This window comes from Myotis brandtii, unplaced genomic scaffold (assembly GCF_000412655.1).
Source record: "Myotis brandtii unplaced genomic scaffold, ASM41265v1 scaffold155, whole genome shotgun sequence".
Classification (NCBI taxonomy): Eukaryota; Metazoa; Chordata; class Mammalia; order Chiroptera; family Vespertilionidae; genus Myotis; species Myotis brandtii.
In genome coordinates this window covers 1,266,887-1,284,139 of record NW_005355621.1, presented here as the reverse complement: position 1 = coordinate 1,284,139, position 17,253 = coordinate 1,266,887, and the positions used below count along the sequence as shown (strand labels likewise).

General features: G+C 47.1%; 1 protein-coding gene across 2 annotated transcripts in view; it reads left to right on the top strand.

The window, feature by feature from the left end:
• RFX4 (regulatory factor X, 4 (influences HLA class II expression)) overlaps window positions 1-17,253 on the top strand; it is a 134,070-nt gene that overhangs the window by 13,862 nt on the left and 102,955 nt on the right. For both annotated transcript variants that reach the window (XM_014535987.1, XM_014535988.1), the window contains exon 2: window positions 13,533-13,619. In XM_014535987.1, the coding sequence (XP_014391473.1) occupies window positions 13,533-13,619 (87 nt within the window). The remainder of the gene's footprint in view (window positions 1-13,532; window positions 13,620-17,253) is intronic.

The following is a 17,253-nucleotide window of genomic DNA, read 5'->3' as shown; positions in this document are numbered from 1 at the left end:
GGCCTGGGCTGGGGAGGAGCCTGCCTGCAACCACAGTACATGGTTCATAGGCCAATGCTCTATCCACTGAGCTAAACTGGCTAGGGCGCCCCAATATTTCAAGTACAAAATCTTACCATTTGCAACAGCATGAATGGACCTAGAGGGTATTATGCTAAGTAAGATAAGTCAGAGAAAGACAATTATCATATGATTTCACTTACATGTGGAATTAGAGGACAAAATAAATGAACAAATAAAATAGAAACAAACTCAGAGATACAGTGAACGGACAAGTGGTTGCCAGAGGGGAGGGCCTGGGAGGGTGGGTTAAAAGGTAAAGAGGTTAAGAAGTACAATTTGGTAGTTAAAATAGTCACAGGGATGTCAAGTACAGCACAGGGAATATCGTCGATAATATTGTGCTCAGTCTCTTCAGTTCGTGACCTCATGAACCTGTCTGCTAGGTGGGATCAGTCCCACCTTATACTCAGTGAAAATGCCCTGCAGTGGTATTGAGTCACATGCACTGTTTCATATTAACGAGTGAGCATCTAAACTGAGGTTTGTTATGGCGACAACACTTCCTTTCACCCAGGCCCGTGGTCGGCAAACCGTGGCTCTCAAGCCACATGTGGCTCCTCCACAAAACACCATGTGCGGGTGCACACGTACAGTGCAATTGAAACTTCGTGGCCCATGCGCAGAAGTCAGTATTTTGTGGAAGAGCCGGTATTTTGTGGAAGAGCCACACCCAAGGGGCCAAAGAGCCGCATTCAGTTCGTGACCTCATGAACCTGTCTGCTAGGTGGGATCAGTCCCACCTTATACTCAGTGAAAATGCCCTGCAGTGGTATTGAGTCACATGCACTGTTTCATATTAACGAGTGAGCATCTAAACTGAGGTTTGTTATGGCGACAACACTTCCTTTCACCCAGGCCCGTGGTCGGCAAACCGTGGCTCTCAAGCCACATGTGGCTCCTCCACAAAACACCATGTGCGGGTGCACACGTACAGTGCAATTGAAACTTCGTGGCCCATGCGCAGAAGTCAGTATTTTGTGGAAGAGCCAGTATTTTGTGGAAGAGCCACACCCAAGGGGCCAAAGAGCCGCATGTGCCGATCACTGACCCAGGCCATCTCCACGCCAGCTGCAAATGTGTCGTCAGAAGGGCGGGGCAGGTGGTGTGCCTCCCTGGTAGAGTCTGACTGTTCTGAGCTGCCTCCCGTGGCACCCATGCTCGTGGGCCTGAAGGGCGTGTAGTGTCCATCCTCCTTTTGTGTGTTTACTTAACGTGTCTTCCTTTGTTTCTCCAGATTCCCACCCATATCTTTACTATCTGGGCTCAGTGCAGAGCACCCACTAGACTAGAGTGTCTTGCACAAGTCAGTGGTCCATGAATATTGACTTGATACAAATCACTCCATCCTCATATCATGAAAGATGCTGAAACTCGGCTTGCTTTTGGGGAAGCCTGGCTCAAGGTTCCATGAAACAAGTACTTCATAATTAACTGCAGATGAACTGACACTCTTTTGAGACTGCTGAGTGCCAGGCATGGTGCTTCACTCATTCCTTATTTCCCCTCCCTTTTCTCCATCCTTTCCTTCTCGTCTCATCGGTCTGCTCTGTTCTGCCCAGCACCATCCACAGGCAGGGAATGGTGGGTGAATAAGGTACAGTCAGCTCTCAAGGAGCTTAAATTATGTCTCCTAATCCTCATAACAACCCATGGGGTAGAATCTTAAAATACTATATAGGGAGGAAATTGAGGCCCATGAGGTTAAATAATTTTACCCAGGGTTGCAGAGCCGACGAGTCACTTGTAAGGAGAGGATTAGAACGCGTGTCCTCCTGGCTTCCAGGGCCACTCCACCAAGAGACCCAAGAGTCAAACTGAAAGACTGATGACAGGGAAGGGACTAACATGGGATGCTTTGGGGTGGGCATGATATAAAAATTATAAAAGCTGGGAATTATAGTGCTTATCATGTAAGCACATTCACTGCCTTATTCTCTGAATTCTAATACAAATTCCATGAGGCGCTGTATTACTCCCCCCATGTTGCAGATGAAAAAAACTGAGGCTCATGGAGGTTGAGTCACTCGCCCAAGGTCATACAGCGAGGAAGTCAGACTTGAACCTGGCAGCTGAGCTCCAGAGTGCATGCTGTTGACTGCCGCACTGTGACTAAAACCAAGTGCCTCTGTCATAAGCGGGTACCTGGGAGTCATCGTGGTGCCACGTATGTAGACCCTGCTCAGTGTCGGGCACTGTGCGAAGTGCTTTCCATGCCTCTGTTCTCTGAAGCCTCGCGCCACTAAGATGAGACGGGCAGATTATCATCATCCACCTTCTACATGAAGGGACCCTGAGGTTTAGAGACTTGGCCTGAAGTCATTCAACTAGGAAGTGCTAAGGCAGGAATTCTGACCACACACGCACAGCTAGTTACTAGACCCACATGCTTCTGTTCATTCTCCTACATATTCTCAGGAAATGGTTCAAAAGAGAAAACATGATATGCACCCAGTTGTTCATTGAAACGTTATAAAAAATAGGAGCGTTAGTTCAGTGGGTCACTGGGCAACTTTTAAACAATAATAAGTGTGAAAGACATGCCACATAGGACAAATCTGCACCATAGCATGTTAAAAGGAATGGAAATGGCATGTTTGCTGGGGTTACAATCACACATGTGCACAAGTAGTTCACATGTTATGAGGGTGGGCTTGTGGGTGAATGTGTTTTCTTTTTAACATTTTAAAATATAATTTCTATGATAGCTTAGCATAAGAAGGAAAAAAGGAGAAGGCCATCTTGGGATTTATTTTAAAAGTTCAGGCTAGTTTGAAGTCTGTTTGGGAAAGAGGGTTAAAAAAAAAACACAACAACCTAGGAAAGAAGTGATGTCGAGAATCAAATAATATCAGATGCTGTGCACAGTGGGTAACCTTGGCTCCAGTAGCCGTTTCAGATTTTTATGTTTTAATAATAATGTAATGATAGAGAAACAAAAAGTCTACTGACATTAGGAAGTAGTGGGTATGCCCCCCCTCACGTCAAGGGAAATGAAATTTTCACAGCCTGGTTATGCAACTATGTACATTAATCTGATGCTCCCAGGAAGATTTTCAGAGCAGAGATCTGCTTTTACATTGAATTTATCTTCGACAGGAGATGGCACTGAATACCTTAGCATTGACTTCCTCTAGTCTGCAGGGACTGTGGTGAGCTCATGATCTGTGAACTGATGGCTTTGGTGTACCCTCAGGGTTCACTCGCTAATTCTTGTATTCTGCAAATAATGATGCCAGAACGAAGCTCCTAGCCTATTATAGAGTTTTATATATTGCGTTTTCTAAAGTGAGACAGGGCAGTAACATTACTGAGCACCTATTGTGTGTTTGGTATTATGTTAGACACAGCTTCGTACTCACAGTGAGACTTTCAGGCATATATAATCATGGGTGTTACAGTATACATAATGGTTAGGTTAGAGTCAGAGTCAAATCCTGTCTCAGCTGCTTCCCGCTGTGTGATCTTGGGCAGGTCACTGCTGTGCTGATGCTGTTGATGAAGATGACGGTGCTGGCATTGGGAGGCCACATTCTAGGAGATGTCATTATTGTCACCTTGGACTCACCTGCATTGTGCGTGATTGAGACTCCAGCTGATGAGGAAGAGACACGGGGCCACTGGCCACTGGCTGGGGCAGTGAGGACACTTAGCCAGAATGAGGGCAGGGTTGTCATCTTTTTTCAGTCGGGCCTTTCTTTCTCCATCTGTAATAGGGGTGGGGAACATTCCGCCGGCGGGCTGTATAAGGCCCTCAAAACCATTTGGTCTGGCCCTGCCAAGGCATTAGGGGTGAGTTAATGAAATGTTTGACCAAATATAGCAGGCTAATTTTTAGTCGAGAATTTTGTATGGCCCGCGAGTGGTGTTATAAATGCCCAAGTGGCCCTTGGCAGGGAAAAGGTTCCCCGCTCCTGCTCCAAGCCTTAGTTAGAATCTTGCAGTGGCCTCCTTTTGCGTAGGACCAGTAAGTCCTGGGCTTTGCCTGGGTCAGTCCTGGTTTACACATGTGGTCCTGGCAAAATTATTAATACTGTCAACCTCAGAAGTGTCAGGCTTGGATGGTGAGTGACATGGTCTCCTGCTTCCCTTTCTCCTCCCTCCAAGGTTGCATTTAGCAGCAGCAGATGGAGCTGCCCACACAGCTCTTGTGCTTATGCCACACACTAGTAAAAACATTCAGAGATTCCCAACCTCCCCCTGAATAAACCTCAGACTCCTTGACCCAGTCCCGAACACAGAGGCAGGGCTCCTACGTGTGCACACCCCATAGCGTCTCACAAAGTGCTCCTCCAACAGGCTGGTCTCGATGAACACGTGTGAATTACTGCCTGAATGAATGTGTGCGTTCACACTCAGGATGCTTGTCAGTTTCCGGACCGGACTGCATCATTCTTCCACCAGCTGAAGGGCCTTTGCACTGCTGGTCCTTCTGCCAGGAACACCCCTCCCTCCATCTCCCCTCCTGCCCTCCCTCCCTCCCTCCCTGGGTGGTAGCATCATGCCTTCTCATTCTTACTGCTACTTCCTCCGAGAAGATTCCCTGGCTCTCACAGATTAGGACAGGCCTCCCTTTTCCCTCGCCCGTGGCTCTCTGGGTAATGGCACCTCTACGTGTGTGATTATGTAATAGCTGGCTCCCACCCTAAAGTCTAACCTCCATGAAGGCAGAACCGTGCCCTCTTGTTCACTGCTATGTCCCTGCTTTCCCTCGCCCGTGGCTCTCTGGGTAATGGCACCTCTCCGTGTGTGATTATGTAATAGCTGGCTCCCACCCTATAGTCTAACCTTCCACGAAGACAGAAACCGTGCCCTCTTGTTCACTGCTATGTCCCTGTTGTGTAAGTAGCCCAGTGCCTGGCACATGGTACTCCATAGTGGTTGATAAACAAATAGTGGGATGAATGAATGTAAACACCCCAGGAGGCGACCCTTTCTGAGCCAGTGGAGTTCGTATCACCTGTTTAAAGCCCTTCAGTAGCTTCTTAGCACCCTTGGGATAAATGCCATGTTCTTACTATGGCCAGGAAGGCCCTACACAGTTGGGGCCATTCCTAACTTCCTGGCCTCATTTCCTACTGCTCGCCCCTCCTGCCCCTCCTCTGCCATTCTGCCTCCCACCTCCAGGCCCACGCCCACCTCAGGCCTTTGTACTTGCTCTGACATCATCTCACCGAGAGGCTTTCAGTGTCCCCATCACCAACACACCACCCCATCCCTGTCTGCCCCATGCCACGGCTTTGTCTGTCTGCCCTACAGAATCTAAGCTCCCTGAGAGCAGGGACCTAGCCTGCCATGTTCATCACTTAGTCCCCAGAGCAGACAGTTGGTGCCCAATCCATATTTGGTGAGCAAAGGAAAGGATGAAAGCAGGGACAGGAGGGGGGGCTACCCCTTGGAGGCAGGGCAGGGGCCCCTTCCTGGAACCCAGCGGCCTCTGGGGCAGGGCCTCTGGTGTCGCCATGACAACTCACTGACCTGAGTTCTCCCCAGGAGAGGCCACAGCTGCCCACCTCCTGGGCCCGGACTTTCCATCCGATCCTGCGTGTCTTGTGTGTCACCACCGTGGGGAGAGAGGAAAAGGGTCTGGGAGAGAATGATCAAGAGGAAAGCACAGCCTGGTGCCGGGGGAGATGGAAGCAGGCCACGCTGGGGTGGCTCCACTGGTAACAACCAGGGCCCGAGGTGGGTGGGGGAGGGGGGCATGGGGCCTGGTCCTCCCTTGGTAGCTTTGAGTGTGGCACGTCAACTCTTTTATGTGGCATTTCTCAAGCTGTGAGTTCCTAAAATAGGCCCAGCACAGCCCGAAAGACTGTTGATAGCAGGAATCTGAATAATGCCTTCTATTAAAACCGGGTGACACTTTCTAAGTCAGGCAGCGTTTCTGCAGGTATTGCATAAGTCAAGAACTCCCGTTCTCACCCAGTTGCTCAGAAACAAAGCTAGTCGTGCTACTCCCCCAGGGCTGGAAACTCACGCCTGCTCCCAGCTGCCTGCAGGCTCTGGGCCTGGCCGGTGAGGCCTTGGCAATCTGCTCCCAACCAACCCTCCCAACCAGCCGTCCCACCTGTCGCCCACCACTCCGTGGGTCCCCGGTCAGTGAACTCCTCATCTTTCCCAGAACCCACTTGATGCCTTTGCCCCTGACGGCAGCCCCCTTGTCCAAAATGCCCTTCTTGCCTCCTTGGTCCGGCTGATGCCGAATCCTTTAAGGACCCCTTGCGAAGCAGCCGGGCCAAGCGGGAAGCTCCCTCCTGTGCCCCACAGCCCCTCACGGTCATAACTGACGTACTCCTAGTCCCTGCCAGCCTCTGGATCAGTGTGCCAGGGGAGTGCCAACCAGCTTTGGAGGCAGACAGACCTGACCCAGCTCGACCACCAACTAGCGGGGAGAGGAGTCTTCACCAGGCCTCTCTGAGCCTGTTTCCGCCTCACAGACCGAGTTTAAGGCGCTGTTGCTGGGAGGAGGAGATGAGGCATGTGAAGCAGGGTGACCGGTGTGGGGAGGATGCTCAATAAACGCTCGACATCACCCCTGCTGTCTGTCCCTGTTGCTCAGCTGGGGGCCCCGGTGGACAGAGACCACGCTTTCCTCGTCTCTCCATGGCCCCCAGAGCCAAGCGAAGCGCTTCCCCTGTGTTATTTTAATCTTTGGAAATCCTGGAAGCAGGGCTTTAGGAAGGTTTAAGAACCATCCCTACGTTACATTGCTGGTACATGGCAGGGCTGGGATTTGAAATCCAACTGTTCTCACTCCAGTTGTTCTAACTCCAAAGCCCATGTTCTTCCCTGTCAGCCTCTGTCTTCTCTGTCATCTGTGCTACCCCAACTCCGTCACTCCACATCCGCCCCGGGCCTTCTTGCCATTCCTTAAACGGTCACACAGGATCCCTCCTTGGGCCTGTATGGTCCCCACTCTCTGACCCTTTGAAGGCCTTGCCCCTCACTGCACTGTCTCCAGTGATGTGTTTTTTCCTCAGAGGCATCCTGGGGGGAAGGAGTGGGTAGGGAAATCTGTCCACCCTTCTCTGTTCCTTCACCTACTTCGTCCAATCATCACCCCAGCTCTGTGCCTGTCACCGTTCCCAGCTCTTGGGGAAAATGTATGGTCCCCACTCTCTGACCCTTTGAAGGCCTTGCCCCTCACTGCACTGTCTCCAGTGATGTGTTTTTTCCTCAGAGGCATCCTGGGGGGAAGGAGTGGGTAGGGAAATCTGTCCACCCTTCTCTGTTCCTTCACCTACTTCGTCCAATCATCACCCCAGCTCTGTGCCTGTCACTGTTCCCGGCTCTTGGGGAAAAAAGCACTGAACAGGATAGGCAAGGTTGTTAGAGCTTACATTTTTAAGGTGGGGACAATATATACTTAAAAATAATACAGAAACATACAAGATATTTTCAGGTCCCGAGAGCCTGGTCCTCCAGGGGTATCTTGCTGTCCTATATTGGCTTCCAGTTAAATAGCATTTGTCTGTCCATCTCTTCTGTTGGAACTTTACACTGAAGGTACTTGACAATGATTTGCAAGATGGATGGACGGACGGATGGATGATCTGAGGGAACAATTGGTCTGTGCCCAGTGTGGGGCAGCAAGAAGCAGCGGCATAGGCTGTGGAGACGGAAGGTCTGGGTTTGAATTCTGAGCCTAAGCCTCCTGCCTGACGTTGGTTCTACTCCCCCGTTTCCTTCTCTGTAAAGTGGGATGAGGTCCCACCTCATGAGGTGGCTGTGAGGCTCTGGTCAGGTTCTGTATGTCACGGGCTCTGTGACCATCAAGGACACCTGCCTTTGGAGAACCATCCCAGCCGGCTCCTCCTGCCAGACCAATGCCTGTGGGCGAAGCCCTGCTTCCTGGTGGTGATTTTTTCCTGTTGCTCCGAAGGGAACCAAGCCTCCTACAGAACCCGATAACCATGTATGGCTCTGTTCAACCTCATTGTGTGAACTTGAGGAAGTCACTTCAAGTTGGGGTTTCCAAATCTTCCATCCAAAGTGGGAGACGTGAAGAACTGCCTCCGAGGAGCATGGTGAGACTCCTTGCAAAGTGAATACCCACAAGGCATCATGCTTCCTGCTTCCTGCCCATGGCTTCAGAGGAGTCAGGGGAAGGGGTGCTTTGCAGCCCCGGAGCCTATACTCACAGCCGTCAGTAAATCCCGTTGGCGCTCAGAGCAGGCTCGGTCCTGGTGAAAAGGTCAGATGATTTTTATGGATCTAGAATGAGGCAACTGGGAGCAGGGAGTCATCTGAGTGTGAACTGAGCTCTCCTCCTGCATCTCCAAACACAGTGCCTCTGTTCCGGCATCGATCACAGTCTGCCTTGTGTTAGAACTTTTGCTTCAAGCCTCAGTTTTCACCTCTACAAACAGAGCTATTAAAGCCACATAACATTGTTCTGAGGTTTAATTTAAACCAGATATGTGAAAATACCTTGTGTAGTACCTGGCACATGTAGGAACTTAGTGTTGCTTTTCGAAAAAGTAATGCATTCAACAACATATTTATTCTGCAACATCTGTGGGGCCAGGTGCAGGGCCAGCCACTGGTATAAGGTAGTGAACAAAAACAGCAGAATCTTTGCACTCATGAGCTTGGGGAGTAGCATCTGCTTCGCTTCCTAGAGGGCAGAACCCCACTTATTCATGTCTATATCACTCACAGCTTCTTGTATCTAGAAGGCACAAAATATATGGTTTTTGAATTTTGTTTGCTTTGTTTAGAAAATCGCCTTTGGCTTTGGCCTGGCCACAATGGCTCAGTGGTTGAGCATAAACCTAAGAACCAGGAGGTCATGGCTTGATTCTGGGTCAGGGCACATGCCTGGATTGCGGGCTAGATCCCCAGTGGGGGGTGGGGGTGGGCGGGGCATGCAGGAGGCAGCCGATTGATGATTCTCTCTCATTCATCTTTCTATTTCTCTCCCTTTCTCTCTCAAATCAATAAAAATATATTTTAAAAAAAGAAGATCGCCTTGTATGTAGTGTACTTTTTCATGCCTATGTGGTAAGGAAGAAAATGGTTAGAAAGTCCTGTAGATAAGTAGACATATTGATCTATATGTTGTACATTCTTTGATATCACATGTATCGGTAACGTAACGTTTTTTGAGGCCAGGTTACAGGAAAAACTTTCTACCAGGCACTAGTGGAGAGTCAAAAGAAATAGGATAAAGTGGACTCCATTCTAAAGATGTTTCAGTTCTAAACTGAAGAGCCTGCTATGTATAACAAAGGCTGGCAAAGAAAAACATAAATGCGTTTAGCAAAAGTTGTTATGTCTAAGAGTTTTAGCAAAAGTTCTGATGCAAGGCAGACTGTGACCGACGCTGCCATGTTGGCACTGTGATCTGGAGACAGTGTGGGACGTGGGTGAAGGAGGGCCCGGTTCACACAGGGAGAGAGCACTGTGGTTAGGACCCGAGGGTGAATGCTGGTCCTGCCTCTGACGAGCTGGGTGACTGTGGACAAGCCACCTGGTCTTTCTGAGCCTTCGTTTCCTCATCTCTAAAACGTGTATATTACTAGCACCTGCCCCAAAGGGTTGTTATGAGGATTACATATGATGGTGAAGTAATGCATTTGCCTAATGCTTGGCCCACAGGGCCTCAATATATGGTGGCCTCTATTGTTAAATCATATAATTATAAATAAATAAGACAGATGAACACAGTGTGTTATTAGAAGTTCTATATGAATGTCATCTGGCTGAGTAATTCTTGATCTTTGCAAGACCAAAATCCATTGTTAATAGCTTTAAAGTTTACTTGTGACCTAAATAGGGGCCTTCCAGTCAAATGGAGCAACCTGACCAATGGGACACGAGTTGCAGATGCCACTGTCGGTCCTATGAGGGAAGAAGACAGAGGTCAAAGAGCAGCTGTGGCTGCAAGGCCATGGCCTGTTGGGATATTTCGGAGTGTCGCCCCATGCACTCTGGAATGCAGGGCCTTTGAATGCTCTGAGAACTCCAGGCAGGTCCCCAGAACAACAGAGTGATGGTTCTGCTATTTTGGGCACCATCTGGAACTTCCAGGAGTCCATCCTGGGTGCTTGTTCAAGTGGACGTTGATTAACTAGAAGACAGCCAGAAGCAGGTGAATTGGGTGGTAAAGAAGCGAGAACAGTTTCTTCCATGAAAGAGCTGAAGCAGGCAGGGTACTTTGACCAGAAAAAAAGGAGACGGGATGGCTATCTTCCTATATCGTTCCTGTGCAAAGGCGACCAGGTTGTTTTGTGTTGCTCTCAGGAGCAGAGCTGGGTAGCAGAGTGCCTGCAGGCACAGGTCATGGGGTCAGAGAGACCTAGTGGGTGCAATGGGGAGGGGAAAGGCTTCCTTGGTGAGATCTCTTCTTCTTCTTTAATGGCCCTTCCAACCCTCTCTCCCTTCTTGTAACCTTGCCTTCACCTCTCCAGTGTCGGGGGCGAGCAGTGTGGAGGACAGGCACGGCCATCAGGAAAGTTTGTTCTTGACTCTGGTGGGCAGGCGCTGCCCTCCCTTGCCCACCTGGGGTTTAGTCCAGCTCCTCTCCAGAATGTCTCCACGGGTTCTTCAGAGAGGGCCCGCCCATCACTGGGCGTCTCCCTGCAGGAAGAGGCCCTCTGAAGGGCTCCAATTGTAACAGGCCTAATCCTGGCACAGGCAAAGTGGGCGCGAGAGAGCGAGCATTTCTCTGAGGTCCCCGTTTCTGTGGAGGGGGTGGGGTGGTTAACGTGTGCTGATGTGTGTCCACGCACGTGAGAGCAAGTAGGTAGGAATACCTAGGTAGCAGGACCGAGGACTGGCCCAGAACAGCAGAAGCGGCTGTTGGTGGGAGGGTTTGGCGGAGGAAGAAGCTGCACATTTCAGTAGATGCCCTTTAAAAATCACCGCGGCTGCTGCCAGGGAAAGTGCGCCAGGATGGAAGGGATTAGAAGGTCTGCGCGGAGACATTCTGGGGAGTCCTGAAAAGAATTCTGGAGATTTGTATTCAGCTGCGGTTTTCAGTATGATGTGATGACAGACGCCCACCTTGTGCCATCGCCGCTCTGAAAACATGGCAAGCCATGTGTTTCTAGATGCGCATTTCCTCTCTGGAAGGGGTAGCGCTGTAACATTTTGAATTTCTCTGCTGCGCGTTGCTTCCTCAGAAATAACAGATTTTCATATCCTCGTAACAAGCTGGCTCCTGTCCCTCCCCTTGGATATTCCGGTACTTATTTACAGTTGTAGAAGCAGCTTTTAAAAGAGCAGTTTGTCGGAACATAAAATACAAAACAAACACCCAACGTGTCTCCTTGCTGGGTGCGTTTGCTCCCCCGCCCCCCATAGTTTACTCACGAGCGTGGCTGCTTTTTACAATATGTTACAAAAGGGGTTAACTAACCATCTTTTCCTTGGCTCTCTGAATCATGAGGAGTCACATTGCTTAATCTCTCTAAGCTTCAGTTGCTTTCTAGGAAACACGGAGATTAAAATCTTCACTTTTGGAGCTGTCAGCATTCAATGAGATAACATATGCAAAGGGCCTGGCCTATTCAAGTAGATGTCCAATAAATGCTAGTTCCCATATTGTAGAGACGGCAACGGGAGACTGCCCCGTCCGTGCAAAAGCACACAGCCACAGCTCTAGTCAGTTCTGCCGTAACACCACATATGCATTCCTAAAAATCACCACCGCGCTGCAGACTCTCACAATAAAAACCACAGAGTTTACTGGAAAGGTAAGCTAGGGGCCCAGCACTCAGAAACTTGGTCAGTGACACATTGAAAACAAACTAATAGAATGGTAGCACAGTTTGCACATGTTAAATGGTTAAGAGATAGATAAATACAGTAAATAGGACACTTCATGCTGGGAAAGACCTGAAGTTTGCTTTTGGAAGTGGACGTGTGAAGGGCCGGAACATGGGTTAGTTATCTGGGCGGGTGTGGCTCGTAACACACACGTGACCTTAAAGTGGCTGACAGAACTTAAAGTGGCTTCAGGTGTGAGCATCTGAATTTTGCATATTCCTTTGGGGCTACATGCAGTTTTCTGTATTCACCTCCTCTTCCTTACAGAAGAAATCAAGCATAAGCAACCATATTACTTGTATTGGACTACATTTTTATTTTCAAAACAAGCATGATAGCAGAACTGACTGTACTTGGCTAATGTTGAATGAATGAATTAATGAATGAAAGATGGGTGGGGAACGTCCGGCCCAGAGGCCATATAAGGCCCACGAAAACATTTGGTCTGGCCCTGCCAAGGCATTAGGGGTGAGCTAATTAAATGTTTGACCAAATAGAGCAGGCTAATTTTTAAGTTGATAATTTGGTATGGCCCTCGAAGGATGTTATAAATATTCAAATGGCCCTTGGACCCCTCACCCCTGGTCTAGAGGATGGAATAGAATTATGCTACATTGTGGAAAGTACATCAGTAGCCTTTGGAATGGATTTTAAAAACCATAGTCTTTTGGATTTTAAGAGTATTACAAAGCTGCCCTGGTCAGGTAGCTCAGTTGGTTAGTGTCATCCCAATATGCCAAGGTTGCAGGTTTGATCTCCAAACTGGAAACGGACAAAATAAGCAACCAATGAATGCATAAATAAGTAGAACAATAAATCTCCCTCTCTCTCCCCCTCTCCCGCTCTCCCTCTCTCCCCTCCTCCCCTTTCTCTCCTTTTCCTCTCTTTCAAATCAATAAATACTTTTTAAAATAAAAATAAAAGTACTACACAGCTGTCAGAGATCTTGTTATCTCCTCGTGCAGTGACTTATGGTCTGTGCTTGGAAGAGTCCCTTCAAGGCTCACTGGGCAAAGAGAGGAGAGCTGCAGATCCCTACCCTCCCTCTCTACTCCCACCAGACCACAGGGTTGATCTGCTCTCCTGTTTGTGTTTAAGGCAGTGGTTCTCAACCTTGGCTGCACATTAGAATCACCTGGGAATCTTTTTAAAATCCTGATTTCTGGGCCTCATCCTCCGGAAATTCTGTTTCTTTGTTATGGGGTGGGGCCACACACCTCATAACAAAGAAACAGAATTTCCGGAGGATGAGGCCCAGAAATCAGGATTTTAAAAAGATTCCCAGGTGATTCTAATGTGCAGCCAAGGTTGAGAACCACTGGGTTTAAGGGAAAGGTTCTGCTGTGCATTTACAAGTCTGCAAACCTCCATTAAGGAGTCATTTGACCGAATTTGGTTTTACATACTACTTCTCAAGAACGTATCTTCCTTTTGAAGAAAGACAATCCTCAGTAAATACTATTGGGAAATGAATACTCCAGGATTAGTAGAATTTGACCAAGAATTACTCAAGTGGGGCTTCAAATTACCATTTTGCCTTCACACTACCCGGCAAATGGTGCACGTGGAGCCTCTTGTAAAACCCAGTCCCAGTCCCAGCACTTCTCAGATGAAAGTTGGGCATTCACGAAATCTAATGCATCAGTGGTGTTCCTGTCAGCAGCGATTCTGCAATTTTGTGATTTTCTTTCTTTTTTCAGAGAGCTGGATTGAAAGATGTCTCAACGAAAGCGAAAACAAACGTTATTCCAGCCACACATCTCTGGGGAATGTTTCTAATGATGAAAGTAAGTGCTTGGAACTCAGTTTTCCAGGACGTCCTAGACTCGGCTACCGTTCTGACGGGAGGAATAGCACTTCTAGAGTGCTGGGCTGGCCAGTCCCCGGACCCAGAGGCTCTGGCGGCATTGAGGAACTGCCCCCGGCCCTCCCCGTAATGTTCTGAAATAGGGAGTGCCACTTAGGTGGGTGTGGAAACTGAGGCCACTGCAGAAACTGGCTGTGGGCACGTTTGTATTGTCTGAGACCCCCAAAGACCCCGTTACAGGGATGCTCCATCGAGCAGATGTGGCCCCTTAGTGGGAGAGGCCATTCTCTGCATCCCCGTAGTGTGCCATGGGATGGTTGTTTTAGAGCCTCGAAGGCCCTTGCTATTGGAAAGTAAAAATGTCTCCTGGATCTTGGCCTAGAGAATTAGAGTAAATGGAAGGATATGGACTGCTGTGCTTTATATTAAGAGTAGAAAAGCCCAACTGGTGTGGTTTAGTGGTTGAGGGTTGACCTATGAGCCAGGAGGTCAAGGTTCAATTCCAGGTCAGGGCATATGCCCAGGTTGCTGGCTCAATCCCCAGTGTGGGGGCGTGCAGGAGGCAGCTGATCAATGATTCTTTCTCATCATTGATATTTGTCTCTCTTTCCCTCTCCCTTTCCCTTCCTCTCTAAAATCAATAAAAACATATTTTTTTAAAAAAGAGCAGAAGACTACCACCCTGGCCAGGTTGCTCAGTTGGTTAGAGCGTCATCCCATGCACTGGAAGGTCACAGTGTATGGGAGGCAACCAGTTCATGTTTCCCTCTCCCCCTCCCCTTCCCCTCCCCCTCCCCTCCCCCTCCCTCTCCCTCACAAGGTCAATAAACACATCCTCGGGCGAGGGTCTATTTCTAGGCTCTCTATCCTATTCTGTCAGTCTATATATCTGTCTTTATGCTGGTATCAAACTATTTTGATTACTGTACCTTTGTATTAAAGTTTTGAAATCAGAAAATGTGAAACCTCCAACATTGCTATATTTTTCAAGATTGTTTTGGCTATCCAGGGTCCCTTGAGATTTCATATGAATTTTAGGATATATTTTAACATTCTTCAAAAAATGTTATTGGGATTTTGATAAGAGTTGCATTGAATCTGTAGTTTATTTTGTGTAGCATTGACATCTTAACAATACTAAATTTTCCAATCCATGAACATAGGATGTCTTTCCATTTATTAGTGTCTTCTTGAATTTCTTTCAGAAACATTTTATAGTTTTTCATGTACAAGTCTTTCGCTTTCTTAGATAAGGTTATTCCTAAGTAGTTTATTCTTTTGATGCTATTGTAAATAGCATTCTTAATTTCCTTTTTGGATTGTTCATTGTTAGTATAGAGAAATGTAGCTGCTTTTTGTATCTTGCAACTTTGTTGAATTTGTTTATCAGATTTGACAGGGTTTTTGTGTGCATATGAGTAATCTTCTTGTCTAATTGCTCTGACTAGGCCTTCTAGTACTATGTAGAATAGAAATGATAAAAAGTGAGCATCTTTGTCTTGTTCCTGATCTTAGAGGAAAAGCTTTCAGTCTTTCATCGTTGAGTATGATGTTTGCTGTGGGTTGTTAATAAAGGCTTTTACTATGTTGAAGTAGTTTTCTTATTTTCCCATTTTGTTGAGTGTTTTTAATCACAAAAGAATTTTGTCAAACGCTTTCTCTGCATCAGTTGAAAAGATCATGTGGATACTTTGTTCCATGGTGTATTACATTGATTGATCTTTGTCCGTTTAACTATTCATTCATTCAGCAAATAAAAGAAATCCCACCTTGTGATGATGTTTAATCCTTTTTAACAAACTGTAGAATTTTGTTTTCTGGTATTTGAGAATTTTTGCAACAGTATTCTTAAGGGATATTGATCTAGAATTTTCTTTCTTGAAGTGTCTTTGTCTATCTTTGGTATCAGGGTAGTGCTGGTCTCATAGAATGAGTTTGGAAGTGTCCCTCCTCTTCCATTTTTTGGAAGAATTTAAGAAGGATTGGTGCTCTAGACATTCTTGTGCATATCCTCTTTTGTTAACTACCTGTTCAGGTCTTTTGCCTGTCAGTTTTTTAAAAAAATTATTTATTAAGTTTATTGGGGTGACATTGGTGAATAACATAGATTTCAAGTGTACAATTCTATAATACATCATCTGTATATTGCATTGCAAAGTCTAGTCTTCCTTTATTTTTAAGATTGTGCTGTTTGTCTTTTCATGATCTGTAAGAGTTGTCTTTATGTTCTGAATAGGAGATGTTTATCAGATAAAAGTACTGCAAACACCTCTCAGTTTGTGGTCTGCCTTTTCATTTTTCTTAGTGGTATCTTCAGATGAGCAGAAATTCTCTTTCTTTTCCCCCTAGAAATAGTTTAAATATTTGAAGTAGAATATATTATCAAACAGAAATATAATGTAAAGTGATTTACAAATATGGGTAAGTATATATATTTTATACATGGCTAGCATATTTGAAAGGATATATATAAAATATGTATAATTATTTCCAGCTTAGTCTGTGGATGATTACTTATTTTAAACCTGCTGCCCTGGTCTTCTGATTTCTGTCAGGGCCCTTCCTGTTCTGTGCCCTTTAGCAGCCCAGAAAAGAGTGCGTTGGTTGGTTAAGGAGAGCTTCAGTGAGCACGAGGAAATGGGACATTTTGATGGAATGCTGTTGGGAAGGAAACCTTGGACCAGGGAGGTCAAACTCTAAATGCTTGAGGAGGGGAGCCTGAGCACGAGTGGGGGGGGGTTAGTTACTGTAAGTCAGGCTCATCCATTCTCCTTTACAACCTGAGCAAACGGCATTATGCCCTGGCAGATGTCAGTGGGTTTTTATGTTTCTGATGGCACACTCACCACAAAGAGGAAGACTGTGATGAACTCTAAAGTGTCATCAGGTCCATGACCCGTTGGAACGTCCTATCCCGAAAGGCAAGCTCTACTTGAACAGATTGTAGAGCAGATGTTCCTGCCGAAGTTGGGCCCAGAAGGTTCCAACTTACTACATACAAGACTATGGAAAGCCCAGTTACACAAGGAAGGAAAGAGCAGGGAAGCCAAAACTGAAATATTTTCAGCATCAGGCAGTATGCTAGGCATCATCACAGCCACTGTTTCCGTTAATCCTCTGAGAGGGAGGTAATTTTTATCCCCATTTTACAGATAAGGAAACTGAGATTCAGAGGTCCTGGGATTAGTCACTATCATAGCAGTCAGTGGTAGAGTGAAACTGAAACTTCGAGCTGTCTGATTTAACCCTGGCTCTCTTTCTACTACATAGACGCCTCCTCTGTGGGTTGCTGCTCTCAAGGTATTTTCAGTCTAGAAGGGAAGTTAAGGTCCACACTTCAGTATTAATAATACGAGGCCTTGTGTGATCAATTCCATTTGAATGATGCAAGGTGTTCTCCTTGCCCCACCAAGTGTTCCTGGACTGCAGCACGGCCTCACTGGAAGCGTGTTAGGAATGCAGGTTCTCAGGCCCACTCCAGACTCCCTGAAACAAGACCCATAGGTGGTTAGAACACATTCTGAAGTTTGGGAGAGGTCACAAGGTCGGAAGGTGACTGGAGAAGGCATCATGAAGGAGGTGGCATTGATGCTGGGCCTAAAGGATCCGTGTGG